This window comes from Lasioglossum baleicum, chromosome 12 (genome assembly GCF_051020765.1).
Source record: "Lasioglossum baleicum chromosome 12, iyLasBale1, whole genome shotgun sequence".
Taxonomy (NCBI): Eukaryota; Metazoa; Arthropoda; class Insecta; order Hymenoptera; family Halictidae; genus Lasioglossum; species Lasioglossum baleicum.
Window position 1 is genome coordinate 15,569,333 of NC_134940.1, and position 17,527 is coordinate 15,586,859.

General features: G+C 44.9%; 1 protein-coding gene across 5 annotated transcripts in view; it reads left to right on the top strand.

The window, feature by feature from the left end:
• LOC143214475 (transducin beta-like protein 2) overlaps window positions 1-17,527 on the top strand; it is an 80,297-nt gene that overhangs the window by 44,125 nt on the left and 18,645 nt on the right. For 4 of the 5 annotated variants that reach the window (XM_076435584.1, XM_076435581.1, XM_076435582.1 and 1 more), the window contains one exon: window positions 974-8,416. The exons of the other annotated variant lie outside the window; for it this stretch is intronic. In XM_076435584.1, coding sequence (XP_076291699.1) covers window positions 974-2,880 — 1,907 coding nt within the window. In that variant the 3' untranslated portion in view covers window positions 2,881-8,416. Of the gene's footprint in view, window positions 1-973; window positions 8,417-17,527 lie in introns of those variants that run through there. 5 annotated transcript variants of the gene reach the window in all.

A 17,527-nucleotide genomic window follows, 5' to 3' on the forward strand; every position in this document is an offset into this window, starting at 1 on the left:
TGACATGTCTTACTAAATCAAACCAAACTGGTCAAAATTATTGTTATCAATAGTAATTATTGTATAGTCTAGATCATTGTAGACTAGATCAAAATAGTTTAGAGACGCGAGTGCATCACTTACTCAAATTAGGAAACAAGCAAAGAACTCTCCTTTTAAAGATATTTTAATTTTGCACAAAAATCCGCAGTCTAGCAATCGGCATACTTGTCTTGATCGTGGTAGATTGTGTAATGGTAGACTAAGACAATTGCGTAAGAAGAGTACAGAACAATTAACAGTAAAATTAAGGGTGACGGTCCGAATTTGACCTTGGTCGAACGCCAGTGTGGTGGTACCCTCACACACCGCTGGACACTGTATGCGTACACGAGGTTGCAAGTGTTCCGTAGTTTTCAAACCACGTCTCGCTAATGCACATTTGGGGCCCCTACGTAGTCACAATCGATAGATAAAAGACCCACCAATTGCGGTCAGCTCCAAAAATGGACAGTGCTGCCACTGTCGAGACACATACATTTTCTTAATACATTTTATCTATCGATTGTGACTACGTAGGGGCCCCAAATGTGCATTAGCGAGGCGTGGTTTGAAAACTACGGAACCCTTGCAACCTCGTGTACGTATACAGTGTCTAGCGTTGTGTGAGGGTACCACCACACTGGCGTTCGACCGAGGTCAAATTCGGACCCACACCGTTAAGCATTTCCAAAACTGAAGATAGGGCCTTAAATGTCAGGACATTTCACATACAACAGCTCGATGCAATCGACGAAAGTCGAAAGCAGGATCGCCATTTCGTGATTCTCGATCGTCTCGCGTTCCATCGTCCCGAAGAATGATAATTTTCTTGTAACCGTGGTCGAACGGAAGGAACAGCTTGCGTTTAACGTAGGTCGCGATAGTAAGTCATCACCCCCTGCCTCGACGCTGAACTGACGAATATATATATGTTTTTGTATGTGATATAAAGATTGCGGCTTGCGACCGGAAGAGGAAGTCCTGGACCCCGGAGAGACCGGTCCGTACATCGAGTGTAAGGTGAGCAGCCGCGAGTCGTCGTCATCGTCGACGAAGCCATCCTTCGCATCTGCTTCATCATCGACCTCGTCGTCGGCGTCACCGTTGCCCAGGGGAAAGAGCAAGTCGTCGGCATCCTCGTCGGCGTCGACTGTCTCGATAGGCTCATCGGCGACCTCGGTGTCGGCAAGCAGCGAAGCTTCGTCGGGATCATCGACGAAAGAGGATCGTGCGATTCTGAGCCGCAGACAACGGAAGAATCGCACCAGAGTGCCGCGCGATCAGCGTCAGGAGCGGGACGACGAGCACGAACAGGAGCAGGAGGAAGAGCATGCTAGTCAGCAGCAACAGCAACGGATACGCAGACACCACCACCACAGCCGACAGCAGGTCTATCAGAACAGCCCGACGAGAAGTTCCAAGTCTTCGCAGAGCTCATCGACGTCCGTGAGGAGCGAGACCGTTGGTTCCAGAAGAAATCATCGTCAGTCGCAAAGTGTTCAAAAGATGATGCATTACCAGGCGACCAATTTCGGCAACAGCGGGATGATTGGGGCTAGGAACGCCGACAGGACGTTCCTTAGTAACCAACGAAAGGAACTGAATCATCTGAGCGAGGCGGCGTTGGCCGCCATGCTCCGCAGGTACACGCTGGTGGGTGATGAACTGGCTTATCTCGGCTACCCGTTGGAGTGTACCTACTATCCGGGCTACGCTGTGGTGATGAACTACCATCACCACTTCATCGGCCGGCCGGCGGACGCCGAGCATCCCTTGGACGTGAACGCTCGCGAATTCGTGCCCGGCAGCGGGAGTACCGCAAGACTTTGGAACATGGTGGAGAGCGAGGTGGACAGCGGTAACTACAGCGGAAGCTCCGTCGAGAGCTCGGATCTGGAGCAAGAGAGCGCCTCGGACAGCGATAAGAACTCGGACATCGGCGAGTCCTCCTCCTCCTCCTCCTCCTCCTCCTCCTCCTCGTCGTCGACCGACTCTTCATCTGATTCGTCTTCGTGTTCATCGTCCGGCCACGGTTACCAGTACCAGGACAGATCGAAGAGGTACTGGACACCGGAAACATACGAGCTGGTGGTCGCCGAGAGGTCGTGCGCCAGGTGTTACAGAAATTTCTACGTGAATCGGCATGACGGCGAGTACCTGCAGGAGGACAGGTGCACGTATCATTGGGGCAAGTTCCGGAACGGCAGTTACGACGGTTCCAACAGACGCGTCTGGGATTGTTGCCAGGGCAGAGAATACTCGAGAGGGTGCACCAGCGCAAAGATGCACGTGTGGACGGGCCTAACGCCCGGCTACAACGGACCATTAGACGGGTACGTGCGCACTCAACCTACCGCGATCGTGCCCAGTGACGGAAACTACGGTGTGTACGCGTTGGACTGCGAGATGTGTTTTACGAGGCGCGGCCTCGAGCTGGCTAAGGTGACGATGGTCGATGTGGACGGCACCGTGGTCTACGACACTCTGGTCAGGCCGGACACAGAGGTGATCGACTACAACACCAGATTCAGCGGGATCACGGCGAAGGATTTGTCCAGGGCGTCGAAACGCCTCGTGGACGTGCAGAACGACCTGATGAGTTTCGTTCGCGCCGAGACGATACTGATCGGTCACGCGCTCGACAATGACCTCAGGGCCCTCAGGATAATTCACACGACCGTGATCGACACGAGCGTCGTGTTTCCGCACTATTTGGGCTTTCCGTTCCGCGTCAGCCTAAAGAATCTCGCGAGAGCAGTGCTGCGGAGGCAGATACAAACGATGGAACACGACTCCGTCGAGGACGCCAGGATTGCCGTCGATATCATGCTCAGGAGAGTGCAGCACGACTTCTCGTAGGATAGACACACACGGACAGAGAGAATGAAGCACACAGTGAGTGAAAGAGAGAGAGAGAGAGAGAGAGAGAGTGAGTGTGATTTGGTGTACCGCTTGGTAACGAGAGAGTACATACAGTGAGAACGAACTGTCGGGAGGCCTGCCGGAGCCAGAGAAGATAGTCCTTGCGACCACGATCGACGCGATCTCGAGGTCTCGTTGCACCACGTTGGTCCCCTCGTTAGCGCCCAAACCGCCTCTCCATCACAGTCTATGTTCATCTTCTCCTCGGACGTCTTTTCTTTTTTTGCTTTGTTTTTATTCCCGTACAACGAAAAATGGTGCTAACGAGAACACACGAGGGACACACCGCGCGCGCAACTCTTCCGACAGTGTTCAGTTCCATGCGAAGTCTGTGATACGTTACATATACAGGAAAAAGAAACTACAGGCGCGATCTCCGAATCTTTGGGGACACGCACGCACCTCGTCGCTCGCACAGATCAACTCTACACGTTATTCATGCGCTCGGTCTCGTGTACGCGTGACCGTTCGTTCGTTCGATCGGGTCGCGCATCACCGTAATCGCCTTCATCGAGCAAACCTCTCGCTGAATCGCGCAGGCTACCACCGAGAACAGGAGACCACGGCTCTCGAATCGATTCACAGACGAAATTCCTCTTTTAGTTCGCAAATCTCGATTTCTTTGACAGTTTCTTTCTTTTATTCTTTTCGCAAAAGCAACGTTCTAGTAAGTCTGATTCGCGTTCTTTTGCTCGGCCACTCGGAGATACGCTTTTACGATAACTTCTACGAGAAGCACGTGTCTCTGTACGAATTTATACTGTTGCCCACTCATTCTGTGGATTCGTGGCGAAGAATTACAACAAAGATCGTTGATCAGGTGTGCTACGAAGATATTTAATCATTGGAGACAAATATAAAGACGCGATAGATATCAATGTCCCGTTTCTTCCGGAAGCTTTTACACGATGAAAAAGTTCGAATCCAAGTATAATAAATAGACTCCGGATCTTCATGCAAAAGAAAAAGGTTTTGTGCATCAATTGCAGGACACAGGAGCTAAATATAAACTTATATTTTTCAGTCATAATTTTAATTTAAAGTCTTCTCCTAAAGTCTTCTAATCTTTGCATTGTTTTAAATTGCTCCCGCCATTTTTTTTGTCACAAATGCATAAAATCCGGACTCTTTTACTATACTGCGAAGGATTAATACCAATCAACGTCCACGTGTTCACGTTCTATGTAGCTGAAACGTGGATGCGTTCGTCAACAGTATCGACATTCATCTTTCTTCTCCTTTCGATAGAAATGTTATAGAATACGTTGACGTTGGTCTGGGCCAGTGTCCGGTTCTCGGTGCGCGAGCCTGCACGAATTCGCTCGTAAGATTTTCTTTTCTTTTTTACCGCAGAATCTCCGTTTTTTCAAAGAATCAGACGTTTCAGTTTCGACGATTATTTTTGTTCCTTCGATAGCGTTTGTAGGTGCTGAGAGCAGTCTGCTCTTGGCGAGCGAACGTAGTCATGGTGGTCCAATCGTGGAGGTTGAACGCTCGTCGCGGCTCTCGATTAATCCTGGATCACCCGTCGCTCGTGAAAACGACGACGACGATAATCGAACTTGTTTTATTCAACGACAAAAACATTTTATTTTACGACGAAAAAAAAACGGGACACGAGCGATGCGAACACACGTTCCCGTCGTCGTTTCTACGAAGTGGGTTAACCAGGGTTAAGATGGCCGACCTCGCTCGACATATCTCGGTGTATCTCTGTATTCCCGTTTTCCCCGGTGTGGCTCGAGGAGACAGCCTTTTGCGGAGACGCTCCGCGACGTTGAGAAACGACAAAATACTGCCGTTGTTTGCTAATCAACGACGACGGTCGTAGCAGCACCCGTGTTCAGGCAGCTAGTACATACTCGTATACTGTATAACGTCCCCCATAGTTCCCTCCGATACCGCGCGTGTTTCGGCTAGGACAGAGTCGAGTCGTTTGACAAAACTCCGAGTTTCCCCATAGAACCGGTCCCGCGAGATTCGGGACGCGTTCGGATCCACTTGTAAAGCCGCAGAACTGCCCTTGCTCAAGAATCACGTGGAAGACAGTTCGGTAGGCGGATCGTTGGACACTTGGGAGCTGGCACGGACCGCGTTTCGTCCGAAGTATTAACACAAATGTCTTAATAGATAGCATATGTCTTATGCAAACGGTATCGTTAAATTCTTTGAGATTTATTCCATTAATGAATTTGTATAACTTCGTTTATTCGACCGCGGTCGGTTTTTAGCGTTAAAGAAGTCTGCCAAAGCTGCTTCGAGCAAGTTTTTATCAAAATTCGTAATCGTACGAAGTCATTTTGATGTCTGAAGCAGAATTTGCTCCTTCGCTATGAATTTGCTGACCTAAACTGATCGACAAATTCCGAGCCTATGGTGTGGCAGATGAGTCGGAATTCGCCGACAAGTTTTAGTGGCGAATTCATAGATTGCTTACCGGCTAGACACATTTTTCGTATCAACCAAATAGTTGTTAGGAATATCTTGAATATTTTTGTACCGCTCCGAGCCAAGTCTCAAGCTTTCAACGATCGAGTACTATTCGAACCAGAATCCATCTCGTAATCTACCGCACAGAATCCATCGATCGTCTCACTCCCATCGGATAGGGAGGTACCCTCTTCTCTTCATCGAGACTGTTGTCTTCGAATTATCCTCCCTCGCCATCGACGTAATCATCTCGATCGCGGAGAACCTTGCCGATCGTATCGATCTACACGGTTCGCAAAGCAGAGTCTTTTACAACTCTGACGTCGGCTTCCCACAGCGGTGGTGGCCAAAACCTCGTCCTCGCACAGTGGGACGGAACACGACACGTCTTTAGTTAGATGTAATAATTTTCTTAAGAAGTAGCAGATGTATCAATCAATTTTCTTCGCTCTCGATATACCCCCAAGGGTTAGCTTTCTTTTCATTCTTTCTCTTCCAGTTTTGTTTATATGGTATCGGTTACATTAATCGCAAATGATTGGAATTCCTGAAAAGTTACGAAGAAGTTGAACCTTTTGTCAAAAGGATATACCGAATACGATCTCGATCTACATAGATTAAACTATGTAACTAATCATTTAGAGTACATCTCCTAAAGTAAGATTTTTCAGTACCGTGAATATAACAGTTGTGATTCTCTGCTACCTTAAGCGCCAGCAATAAGAAACCGCGAGCAGATATTGGAAAATAAAGTAGAGACCGTATATACAATTAAGAGTAACAGTAATTGTCAAGATCGTTTCGTCCCATTGTGCGCCCTACAGGTGACTATTGTGCTCTAGTGTTCGAGCCATCTTCCTAATAGTCGGTTCAACACTCGACGAAGTTGACCATTGAATTAGTTGCGCTAGTTCCTGCCGAGTAGCGCTCTCCCTATGCCGTTGCTCTACTTACGGTAACTCTTTACTCTTCTCGTTCACGCTACAAGTCGCTCGAATTTTGCTCCGCTAGCTCTGAGGATCTCCTGCAACGCTAGGATCATCGCCTGCAGGAAATCTTGTAGCATAAATTCCACGCGACCAGTGCTCATTCTCGGTCTCTCTGACCGTCTGTCCACTTCCGCGGGGATGTTTTTCGATCCGACCCCGTTCCATTTCGTTCTCTCGCTTGCCCCGATCCGGGAACGTGACGAGCGGCCGTGTTCGCCGCCGTCTTTCCACGGAATAGATCGACAAATCCGTACGTGTCCCGCGGTATAAATCATCGTCTCGAACGTGGACAAGGTCTTCGGGTCTGGAGACCACGTGTCCGATTTCGGCTCACGAAGATATAACACGATCGACGATTCCGTGCGCGTCGCTCATCGTCCGAACGATCTCAACAGCGTACCAATTCCCCGGCGACTCGTTATCGGCTTCGTCTTCGTGCCGTTTTGTAGATATCTGTTTCTTCAAAAATATTCCTCGATAATTACTTTCCGATCACCGGAAACGCGCTCGACGTTCAATCACGTATCGCTCGATCTTTTATACGTTTTGAGTAAATCGTTTTTATTCCTGGATCGTGGAGAAAAGTTGATGTTAGCTCGAAAAACAACCGAAAACCCAATCGAATTTAGCTGTACGGTGAAGAATTGTTGCGAAATCGTCTACAAACTCCGCAAGCTGGACCACCGTGCGACCGTTTCCGACCACTCGTCCACATCGAAGAAAACCGCGATTCGTAGAACCGATTAGCAAAATGTCTGATCGATCGATTGTAAGCGTTCTCGCGTTTACGCGGGACCTCCTAAGCGCGTCTGGTTGCAATATTTTTCAGACGAATAGTGTATGGATCGCGAAACGCTGTGCCCAGACGCGCTTAGCAGATCTTACCTTTGCGATGCTGCGACGCGACGAAACACCCGTCCGCATTTCGATCGCAATAGACAACGGCGATTTCGTGCGAACTTTGTTCGTTCGCCACGGAAGAGTGTCGTTCTAACATAAGAACCGTGCCGTCCCGGCACACGGCTGTCTCTGATACAGGCCGGAACATGGTAAAGGCAACGCTCTATCAGTCCGATTTCAAGTAGCTTTTTTCATTGATAATTTTCCTCGATTTCAAGATTAGATCGGACTAGATTGTCACATGTCCCGGCCTGCACCAAAAATGGCCGTGATTGTAATTCTCGCCGGACGGTGTACGCTGGCGTTCCTTCCTCAACACTAGACTATGTACCGATCCCATAAAAATGTCAGACTTTTTCTTGTGGAATTGGTGAGATCATAAAAGTATTTTTTTTTTGAGAAATTGTTTAGCATACTTGTTTGTCGAGTAGATAATGATCGTCCATCGGGACAATGCGCCCCGCTGTCGAAATCATCATCATCTCCCGATGGACGAGATCAGTAACGAAATACGAAATATGAAAAATCTGAATAATTAGTTGTAAAGTAAATGTCAGTCTCGTTTAGGGTATTTCTAGTGTTACAGAGGGAACGCCACATTCGATTCTCGATCGTCGAGAAGCTATTGTTATTAGCGTTTCTTAATTTTCTGGAAGAATACGAGAGGAGCCGATCGCAACGAAAGAAAAAGAAAAGCAATACTTTCATACCCATCCACTCACACACGCATACGCATACACATGTTTTCATCGCTTTGTACATAGGCGCATATTTATTCAAACGCATCGCGAGACAAAGTACCTGTGCATCCTCCTCGAGGAACGTTCCTCAATGTTTTTCGAGCGACTCGAACGGTTTGAGCTCGCGAGGATTCGTTTACGACCGATCATCGACTCCGCTCCTTAAAGCTGTTACGTTCCCCGAATCCCGAAACCCCACCTCCTCCGCTCCTCGAATTTCCCTGATTCTTCCTTCGTTTTTCTCTTCTTTCTTTTCTTTTTTTATTATTAAGTAAGTAATCGTTATAAGAACAGCGCCACTGTTTACCTTTTGTACTGTTGCTGGGAGACGGGTGGACACGCGGCGTTGTCTCCGCTCTCTCCCAGGAGATATATACTACTTGAAAAATAAACAATGCATCTCTGATACTGAAACCTGTCTGACTTGGTCAATCGTCTCGCGGAGCTCCGCGGACGGAACATGCGATTCCTTACCCTTGCGGAAAAATTATTCAACTAGATTTTATTCTATTCTATTCTATTTTATTCTATTTTACTCTATTTTTGAAATAGTTTCTTCGTATTTTATTGCAGAAATTAATCAAGCTTTTTCCATATTTTAAATCGAAGTTTATTAAATCAAGCATGTGCCGTTTTGATCGACCACCTTTTGTCATTTTTGAAAAAGATGTAAGAATTCTTAGATTTACTGCTGTTACAGGCCGAAAAATCGTGAAAATCTGCAATGTTTACCATCTTTAAACGCTTGTTGCTCATTGCAACGTCGAAATTTTCAGGATATGTTTAATTGAAACAGATCTACAAAACGTATTTTTAAAATTTTCAATATAGGCCCACATAAAAAAGTTGTAAAATGGATCTTTTAGTATTTCCTCTACAATTCCGACCAATTGCAATTTCCGAAAAAATTTCTTTTCACATCCTGTAGTGAACTAAGTGCTCTAGCTTCCGAAAAAAGTTTGAATCGTATAGAATAAAAATCGTATATGTCAGAATAATATAATAAAAACATAAAACAGCGGTATTCTTTGCTTTGCGCCCCAAACTCAGTTGCGCCGGTGGCGGGTGCCTCTTTCGCCACACCCTCGTTACGGCACTGCTAGAGTTTAACCTTTAACTACCCGCGCTGGTGTAAAAAGTACACCATTACTTCAAAAAATGCTGTCCCATCACAGTACGACTTCCCCCACCACTGCCGCTTCATGTAACCTACGCCCAATGTATACACAAAATACACACGAAGTATTGTTTTGGTGGCGGCACGTTGAACTGCTGTTTTCGTGTATTCATTCGTACAGAAGAAGGAAATGAAGAGGAGTCGCCACCAGCTTTGGCAGGTATGTATTTTGATACGAGCGAGATGTTTTATCTGCGGTAGGAAGAAGAATCGAGTAACCACTATCATCTGCGGCAGTTGCAAGAGATCAGTATGTAAACAACATATGACCACCGTTATATAGATGCGATTCGTGCAAGACCGGCGAACAGAGCAGCGAATAAAGCAAATGTGAAAAGAATGTCACCAGATTTTCTTTTTTATTACCAATTATTATATTCATTTATCGTTATTTTCTCAATAAATATCATAATTCATCAAGACAATGTATTTTCTTGTACTAATACAATGATATATGTACTCAATCACACAGTGATACATATGGTGTACAAAATACACTGCGCGAGTACTTGAATGAAAATTCAGGGCGCGGGTAGTTAAAGGTTAAAGGATGTAGGAAAGATATCGAAGACTCTCAATTATCTAATATAAAGAGTACAATATATTCTTTAGAGTAATGGAATACACTTGTAGTGTGTTGTATTATTAGCGGAAGCTAATTCCCGAGCTCTCGGTTTTGACGCACTGAGAAATGCGGGGGTAAATTGATTGACTTGACTTAAGAACCGCGTTTCGCAACTTCTTTCAAGTTAAAACGATCGAAAGGGAATCAGAGCCAATCTCACTAGACGCGTACAGATTCGTGTTCAGTCTTTAACTAAGCCCGTGGTGGCCAAGCTCGAGCCCTTTATATACTAATGAAATTGCTCAGAAAATGGTAGTGGGGGTAAACGGAAATCTGGAAGATTGTCTATGTTTCCCAAATGTATGCACTTTCCCATTAGGGAAAAAACTATTTACATTTGGGCATGCGAGCTGGACCTTCTGCATGAACACGTGGTTTCAAGAAGGGAGCAAAAGTCACGTAGGCAAAGTCTCCGTACGCAACAGTATCATACCAATGGTATCATATCCATAAAATTGAAAAGATCATAGGGAATGGAAATATACTTGGTCCGAAGAAAGGGTAAAAGATCGAAATCGTGCTCGCGAGCAAATCCTCTGTACGAACGACGCTTGAACCACCTTCTGAATAAAGCTGATTTCGCTGCGAGGGCGTGACGCGGCCATATTTCACGCGACGAGCATAGCGCGCCCACCTGATACAACCGCCCTCCACAGTCATTGTGTCGGTTGATTTTTATCGTTCGCGAAGTTGAGAAACCCGCGAGACAATCCCGACCGTCTGTTCGGCCGAGTGCGATGAGATGAGGTGAGGTTTCTCGATGAATCATCAGCCTTGGGGCGAGATCCCGTTCGACCAATCGAATGCGAACGATTCTTAGATCGCTGGACCGTGGATCTCTCGCTGATTGTCAACAAAATCAATCTCTATTGTCTCTCAACTGCAACTGTAAGAACCGAGGTTCGCATAGATCACCATTCCAGAAGCACTCTGGCCTGGGTAGAAATCGATACTCGATCTCTCGCCTATTCGAACATCGATTCCTGTCACGTGAACTATTGCGATCTGAGGAGCCAGATTAACACTAACAAGGGAAATACCCCTTGGGGTATTTGTCCGACTTCGATTTTGATCATTTCATGTGAGACGATGGTATATGGATCCCTAATGATTTAAAGGTATAAACAATTGAACTTTCATACCTTGTTGTTTTCCAAGTTCCATTAGCCGTGTAAGCAGGTTGCGTGAAAGTTCAATTGTTTATATCTTTAAAACTATTGAGTAACTTCACCTAATATTTTGCAGACATCATTAGGGATCCATATATGTACCATCGTCTCACAAAAGATTAGATTCGAATTTTTCGTCGTAAATATCGAATCGAAGAAGCGACTCGGAGTGATTCAGATCCCATCACTACTTTTATATGCCAGCAAAAGGGACGACAAGATGTATGCGGCGGCCTTAACGTTAACAAGTATGTATAAAGTCCGCGGCTTAGTCATCGATCGCGCCATTACCGTTCGAGGTCTCTAACTTACGTCGAAAGTCAAATAAAACGAAAGAGGTCCGAAGAAAGGGAGGCGTGTTGTGTAAAAAAGAGAGAGAGAGAGAGAGAGAGAGAGAGAGAGAGAGAGAGAGAGAGAGCAAGAGAGAGAAGATGTAGCCGCGAGCGGATCCCCGCAGATCGTCCCTGACGACCAGACAATGGGAAGTGACACGAATCCTGACGACGCGACGCGGTAACAACGAACTCTCTTGTTTCTTTCCGCGGCCATTTTTCTCCCCTGACCCAAATACAAAACCCAGAAACGGCAGAAACAATCGGACCGGATCGTGACCGAACTGTAATCGAGTTTTTTACGGTTCGGTAAATAACGTGCCTCGATGATAAACCAAACGGAAAACTTTGTCCCCGATCGCTATCGATGCAATCTCTCCTATCGGCACTTGCATCTTCGAGATCGAGATCGAGATCGAGATCGAGCCTCGCGCGGACAGAAGGTCGGCTCGCCGCCTGCAATGGATCGCTCCGACGCAGTGTTGCATTTCGATGCGTCAGACTAAATTTCGTTTTCGACGAGTAGCCTGTGGATTTTTATGCAAAGCAAACATTGCCTGCATTAAGTGCCATCGTCAAATCATTCTTAACCTTCGGACTGGTACGAGTTCTAGGCATACAACAGTCCGGGACAATATTAAGTGTGCTCTTAAAAAATGAACGAAACTGGGTATCGGTAAGCAGAAACGTGGTTAAAAAATTATATACAGGGTGACAAAAAATAACGGAGTTAAACATTTTTTGTTGTATTAAAAAATGATTCTAAAAGCAGTTTTAGTTTTTCCCGAATTTTCCATTTTTCCGTGATACTTACCCATTTTTTTAAATCTAAAAACCTGATTCGGACTACAACGAACATTTAAACAAAGGAAAATTTTTACTTTACAGACGCGATTCAAATAAATCTTGAAAAGGATCCAAACTAGGATCGAAACGTTGATTTTGTTTGACAATTAGCAAAATTGCTTCATAATTAGTAGTAAACGATTGAACCGTTGCGCCGAAAGCATTTTTAAATTGTAATATACTACTTGAAAAGCTAAAATACCATTTATCTGTATAATGTGCTATCTTTTTGTCGCGGAGTGTAAATCGATCTTTTATCTAGCGATTTCGACTATTGAAAACCCCCATTTTTGTATTATCAAGAAATGAGAAAAAGCGCACTCCACAGCCTTGCAATCCTGGAAAATGGAGTCTGCCCCCTTAAAGAGGGTCGTTTGTCCAGGAAGACATGAACGCGATGTACTTTCGATTCCGTTAGATCTAACGTCGTTGCTCGCCACTCGCCGAACATACGAGCACGCGTTCGTAGACTTTCCCGAACGCTTCTCCTGTTATTTCCGTCGCTCGAAAGCGGCCGAAAGAGTCGATTGCGTAACCGTAGCCTCGCATAACCGATGAGCGGAAGATGGACAAAAGTCTGTCTCTTAGGTCACTCGGCAGCAGAACATTCTCCCGATTCCCCAAGCTGAACCTCCTCGGAAAAAACGCAAGCCAATTTTCCTGTTAACCCTCGTGCATCGTTTCGGACAAATTCGGACATTTCCATTTTCGGAATTCGATTGGCTGGCGTTCGATTCTCGATCGAATCGAACTCTTTTAGCCTTGCTATCTATGTATCTACATATTTGCTCATCTATTCGACAACTCGGATGTTCCTTTCGTGAGGACACGAAAAGATCCGATCGGAGATTTAAACAAGATTTGATAGTGTTTAATTTGCACTTACAGTGACTCCCACTAATATTCGGACACTCTTAAAAAGACCATAACCTTTTTAATATTGAAATATACGACTTGAAATTTTTGGAGAAGTTAGAACAATTGATTTGCTACACAACACGACAAAAATTTCTGAAAAAAACTGCAAGTTGTCGGAATTGCAGAGAAAATACTGAAAATTGTATTTTTCAACTTTTTTATGTGGGCTTATATGGAAAATTTAGAAAACACGTTTCGCAGATTTGTATTACTTAAACATATTATGAAAATTTCGTCAAAATCGGTCGACCTTGTAATGAGCTACAAACGTTTAAAGACGGTAAAAATGGCAATTTTTCACGATTTTCGGCTCCCAACTGCAATAATTCTAAAGATTCTTACATCTTTCATTGCCTGTCGTATTTTTCCCGCATCAACCGATTACTATGAAACTTTCACAGTGCATATAATTGACACAGCTCTACAAAACGTATTTTTCAAAATTTTAATATAGGCCCGCATAAAAAAATTGTAAAATGCAACTTTTAGTATTTTCTCTACAATTCCGACCAAATGTAATTTTATTAAAAAATTTCTTCTCACATCCTGCAGTAAACTAATTGTTCTAGCTTCAATATTAACAAAGTTATCGTTTTTTTTTTTGAGAGCGTCCGAATATTAATGGGAGTCGCTGTAATCCCAGCAACTTTCACTGTTCTTGAAGAAGGAACAACAAGCTAATCGTCAGTTCGAATAGTTCATACTAACTTATACTACATTGATAAATACAATCTAGAGAAATTTCGTTCATATTATAATAAAAATAACCAATTAACGGACTTGCCCCACTCCACTGTATATAAATATGTACAAACAATAAAAGTGAAATTTACTCGGTACTTTTTACTCTGATTCGAAAATGGCCGGATCGTTGATCGTTCGACCGATTACAAATTACAATTTACATCGCGACAGCGCAGCGTTGCGTTAACGTTAAAGTCTGTGGCAGCCGGTCGGATGTCCTGATGCGCTGTGAAAAACGTGCAACAAGCGGAGACCTAATTTAATCGCGACGCATCGAGGATCGAATTTGTCTCTGTCTCGAAGGATACTTGTTATTGACGATAAGTGTTGCTCGTAGCAAATAAACGAGGAGGAAAGGCGTATCGTGTAACAGGGTTGCTTAACCTGCCGAGAAACTATTATACAGAGAGGAGCGAGATAGAGGGTGGGGGGGGGGCGGCAGGAAAAGATAGAAAGAGGGAGAGAGAGGAATAGAAACCCGTTAGGCAAAAAGACGAGTCGTTAATCGGGACTCATTGTACGAATAACGGAGGTTCGATTGGCGTTGAAGAAAAGATTTGACCTTCCGTCTCCTCGCCTCGTGTTTCTTCATCCAACAGTCATCGAACCGTTTGTTCTTCCTCCTGCTTCTGTTCCTGTTACGTCATCGATCTCTTTTTATTTGATACCACAAAAAATCGCCATTTTCGAAGCCCGGATTCTTCAAGGATCTTGCTAAAGTCGGTAGCAGTTAACCCTCTGCGCGCTCCGAATTATTTTTCAATTTTATTGCCAACAACTCCCTACTATTTATAAAAATATTTTGCTGGTACTTAATAAAATTGCTGCTGGTCAAACAAATGCTCGATTTTCTACTCTTTTTCTCATTTATACAGGTTAAATATTTTATTTGAAATCTACTTCAAAGGACAGTTCCTTTTTTTTTTTGACTGCCACTTATTTTAAACAATTTTCCTTACTAATTAGCAGACTGCGGATCTTTATGCATTTATGAAGAAATTGGTTGGACGAAATGTATAAACAGATTTAAAATATTCAAGAATGTTGTAATTTTGCTTTTAACGTGACAAAGTCGTTAATGGATGAATTCAATTTTACCACGTTTTTATTTTATATTATTCCTGCTTCCCGCAATTATTGCAAAACATTTTTATTTTGCATACAGATCCGCTGTCTACTAATTAGATTATTTAATGTGTACATACATATGTATATCTATATGTACAAAAATAATCTATTTTGAATAGTCTATTTTACCGTGAATAGTTGTTGACATTAAACGGCCAGGATGACTGGTGTGGGTGTTTAATGACAACAACTATTGACGGTAAAGCCGTCCGCCAAGGGTGCGATTTACCAAGAACTTGACACTCCGAGCGTCACTGGAACTGGAAGAGTGATTGCTCGGGTAAACTCTAGTGACCAGAGTCTAGTCCTAATCCCAAGGACACCTTGTTGCCAGCGTGTTCGCTACCTGCACCCTTAGGTGCTTTGGGTTTTTCCCTGAACGGATATACAGGGTGTCCCAAAATTCCTACCAAACAGCCGGAAATGGGAGGTTCCTGAGATCACTTGAAGCAATATTTTCCTTTGCAAAAATGTTATCTGCGGCTTTGTTTAGGAGTTATTAACGAAAAACACGGACCAATCAGAGCGCGACCTGAACGCGAGTTGGCACAGTCGGCCAATAGACAGTTGACGCGCCATGACTACTGTGCCAATTCGCGTCTAGGTCGCGCTGTGATTGGTCCGTGTTTTTCGTTAATAACTCGTAAACAAAGCCGCGTGTAACATTTTTGCAAAGGAAAATATTGCTTCAAATGATCTCAGGAATCTCCCATTTCCTCACGCTGCCCACTCTCGACGCGACGTTCGCTTATTCGATATTTCTTTCGTATAGCTCTCAAACTTTGTTGTAATTTACATTTGTCTGTGCAACTTATATTTGTTTTTAACTAAAAAGTATAAGAGAAATTAAATGAATAAAGGAAGAACGAAATACGTATAAAAACCCATTTCATTTACATTTATCTTTCTCTGATGCCGAATCACACTCTACAAAGGAGTGCATTCTCGTTTCCAGGATTGCAAGGGTGCAGGATGCGCCTTCTCATTTCTCGATAATGCAAAGATGAGGTTTTCCAGTAATCAAAAGCGCTAGATAAAAGATGAATTTTAGGCGTAGTAATTTGCATTATTCGGCAGCACGTGGCTGGAGGAAGCGAGAGCGAACTGCTCGCATTTCTCGATACGGGCCTTCGCCGAGAGATGTGGCCTAACGGTACAATCCCCGAACCGATGAAGACGGTCTCGTTCGCGACAAACAGCCAGGAATGTTTCCTGGGATCTGGGAACTTGGAACTGGGATAAGTGGCAACCTTCGTATGCTCAATATGGTTGTATAATTCATTCTCGCGTGAATAATTCGGTAAACGATGATCGGATCGCCTCGCGACGTCGCGTCGCACGTTGTCTGCGATGGATCGTTCACCTCGCACGATCTGCCCGCGTCCGTGTTCTGTGCAGATTCGACTGGGCCGGTCGGTTCAACGACCCTGGGCTCGTACGTTCGGCTCGTTAACAAGAGGCACCGGTTTAGCGCGGCCGTGAAGGATAAATTTAAAGGAGGCAACGCCTCCCGAAACGCTGAAACGTCCCTGACCCGCGTAAAAACCTTCCGATTCCGATTTCGATTCCGAGCAGCGCGCACACGGGGGAAACGTGGCGGACGAATCTCGTCGCTGCCAACAGTGTTCAACGGCTTAGCCAAATCTTTTGTTCGACGATCGTGGATAATCGTGCGGGAGCTTCCGTCCATCAATCCAAATCTCATCCGATCGTCGGAAAAGCTAATCTTATAGTCTTCTTAACAAACGATTCGCGTCATTATTACACATTTATGAAAAGAAGACGATAAGATTCGCAGTTCCGACGATCGGTTGGGACCTTGGATTCGTGGCGAAAGCTCCCGCACGATTGTCAACGATCGTCGAACAAAAGATTTTTGCAAAAATAGAAAATGCCCGCCAGCCGGCTTTGTAATCGACTGGACGAAAGGGGTGGCCTGAGCATGGCGCAAGGTGCACGATGCAAACGGATTCGCGTGTAGGCAAAGCGAAAGTGCGCGGGCCCATGATTCTCGTTGGCGTGCACCGCGCACCATGTGCCCAGTTACCAAGCGTTATCGGGACGTTCGCGCTCGCACTCGCGAGAACCGATAAAACGCTTGATGTTTCTCCTCACGTGACAGAAACGCGTTTCTCTCGCCAGAGAAACTCGGACACGCTCGGCGAATCAGGCTTTCGGACGATTTCGGAAAAGAAATTTTGTGTTTTCGGTTTCAATTTTGTTTTCGATTTCAATACGGTGCGGCGCGGCGCGTCGCCGAAATTTTGGACGTGTTTATTCCCGATCATCGAATTGCAAATCAAATATTTAATATTGCACCTCTGACCGCCTTATACTCCCTTGCTACCTTCCACACCTGTACTTGTCTATGTATAACCATCTTTGCATTATCTAGAACTGAGAAAGCGCACCCCGCAAACCCTTGCAATCCTAGAAACGTTAGTCTATCCCCTTTAAAAGTCGAATATGCATCGAGGATAAACGGAACAGACTCGATCACGTTCGAATTGCAGAGGATACGATTCGGTCGAATTGATAATGGGTTGATTCGGTTGATGGGAATGTCGGCGGATAATTCCGGTCGCG